The 2,538-nt window shown below is 33.1% G+C and overlaps 1 protein-coding gene across 3 annotated transcripts in view; it reads left to right on the top strand.

Annotated features, from left to right (window-relative positions):
* LOC108684170 (delta-1-pyrroline-5-carboxylate synthase) overlaps positions 1-2,538 on the top strand; it is a 10,207-nt gene that overhangs the window by 3,331 nt on the left and 4,338 nt on the right. For all 3 annotated transcript variants that reach the window (XM_018188324.1, XM_018188325.1, XM_018188326.1), the window contains exon 2: positions 887-1,232. In XM_018188324.1, coding sequence (XP_018043813.1) covers positions 887-1,232 — 346 coding nt within the window. The remainder of the gene's footprint in view (positions 1-886; positions 1,233-2,538) is intronic.

Raw genomic sequence — 2,538 nt, 5'->3', positions numbered from 1 at the left:
TATATATATATATATATAAAAATAAGACATAATAATAATATTCAAGTAGCTCTTGGAAAATATACTTTAACCAATACAACGAGAAAAATCAACTCTACTTACATACGTAATTTAACTTTATACATTCTTTTAAACTCTTTCTTTTTATTATAGCGTTTTCTTTTATACATTGGGTCTCGCACCAGTTGCGTGTAAGTGCTACACTCAGCTACACTACACTAGAGTGGCACCATGATGTACACTACATCATTATTGCGCTAAAATTCTATTCCCACTTGACTTCCATTTTCAAATTTTAAATGTCACATTGGCTCTACATCGTCCCTTTGAGACGATGTAGTAAAATCCCACTTCGTGCATAAAATTTGCACTACACCGTAGCCAAGGAAATACGGTACACCGAATAAATTCGCTTACCACCAACCATGGAAACACTAACCATGGATACACTATCTGAGTGTTGCACTAGTGGGCGATAGTGCAGCCAAGAGAAAACGCTATTAGATACCGTATTCTCAAATAAATATGTCAAATAAATATAATCTAAAACACAAGCAGATAATTCTGGTCTCAGTCTCTCCGTTCTCGCTTCTAGCATAAATTTCCTCTATAGTATCTTATATCATTATAACTTCATAATTTCTTCGATGAACATTGCAACTTTCAACAATGCCAGACTTTTTTGCTACATGAACGTAGAAAGCAGTTGCTAATAATATCTTATTTACATTTAACAAATAGTTATCAGATAATATTTAATAAGAGAAAACTCTTTTTCCATTGAAACAATAATTTATTCAGAACTTTATCCGTTCTCTCTATTCTTTTCTTTACATTTGTTTTCTTGCCATGATTTTATCTTATTTGTCACGAAAAACTTTTCAAGAGTAATGGCGTGTCGCAAGAGTACATGCGAAGAGAGCTACAAACGTCGGAGAGACCGCAAAGGCAACAGACCTTTACGGAGCGCAGCGAATTGAAATACGCCCGTCGACTAGTAATCAAGCTTGGTAGCGGTGTTATAACGAGAGAGGATGAACATGGTCTGGCTCTTGGACGTCTGGCGTCTATTGTCGAACAGGTAGCCGAATGTCAGATCGACGGCCGCGAATGCATCATGGTGACCAGCGGAGCGGTCGCCTTTGGCAAGCAAAAGCTCACCCAAGAGCTTTTAATGTCCATGTCGATGAGAGAGACTCTGAGTCCCACTGATCACACACGGGAACACGCAGGTATATTATTTCTTCGTTCTAATAGCTTTTAATTTTATATTATGCTCGGAAATTATTCATGGTACGATTAGAATAATTAATAAAATAATATTATTAATAATTTCCAAGGTAATTGAATTTATATATGATGTTGCATTTTATAATAATAATAATATGAAATTATACTAACAAGTTTCCTGTTTGTATAAACGTTGATTACCCAGGTATTAATATCTCTAATATTTATTTCAATTTCACCTCGACAAACGTTGATGATTATGCAGTTTCATAAAAATACTGTTTACTTAAATTCTACACGTGCTCAAAGCTGAAAGATTATTAATTACAAGTTTCTAAATTCAAATTGACCTACTTCATAAATAATGAACCTTATCTCCTTTACTCTTCCTGCGAAGACGAGCCACTAAAACACCAATGTTGGGCGCGATAATTGGCGCAGGAATATGCCGCGCCAATTTCATGTTCTCTTGCACACACGTTCATCCATCAAACACAATATCTAGGGTACGACGCACTCAATATACGCTTGCTTTAATTATTATTTTCATGCATCAACGATAAGAGGTGAATTTCGTATATACATGTATATACGGGTAAATTGCCATTAGCATAATTGAAACCAGAATAAGCGATAATCTTGTTGTACTTTACATTATTTCCCTTTGAAAGCTCGGTCGAATGACGTCCTTAATCAATAATGTTTTCATAATTGTAATTAAGAATGTATACTGCAAGTCATGTGCACATAAAGGAATTATAATAAAGTTTTAAAAAAATGTAATTTATTTTACCTCAACATAATTTTCACTCTGAGTGAAATGTATAGGTAGCATTATTAAACGCATCGCTTTAAAGTACGTAATCGTCGCTCAGGGCTCGCTTGAAATAGATGGTCATTTTGCATGTATTACGAGATGTAATGTTATTGTTACAAAATAACTATCTCAAAGAGTATTACATATGATGATTATATCATAGATTCCTATATATATATAAATTATATTTCTTAATTATGTAAAATATGTTAACTTCGAAATAAATTTTGGTGTTAAAAAGTTTTGTTCTATTCAGGAAAAAAGCAAAAATATTAATTTGGAAAAGTTAATAAAATTTTGCTGTTGGCAATTGTTGCATAAATTATTATTTTCATATGGGAACATATTTCGTGAGAACATTTAATATGCATCGACTCTCAGAAAGACAATAACTTCCTCAGTAACGAATTTTCTCTCCGCTGATATATATGATAGAAATACTCTTATTGATATTATACAATCAAGGTTATTTCTCGCTAACGATTCATTGA

This window comes from Atta colombica, unplaced genomic scaffold (genome assembly GCF_001594045.1).
Source record: "Atta colombica isolate Treedump-2 unplaced genomic scaffold, Acol1.0 scaffold126, whole genome shotgun sequence".
Classification (NCBI taxonomy): Eukaryota; Metazoa; Arthropoda; class Insecta; order Hymenoptera; family Formicidae; genus Atta; species Atta colombica.
This window is presented reverse-complemented; position numbering and strand designations above follow the sequence as displayed.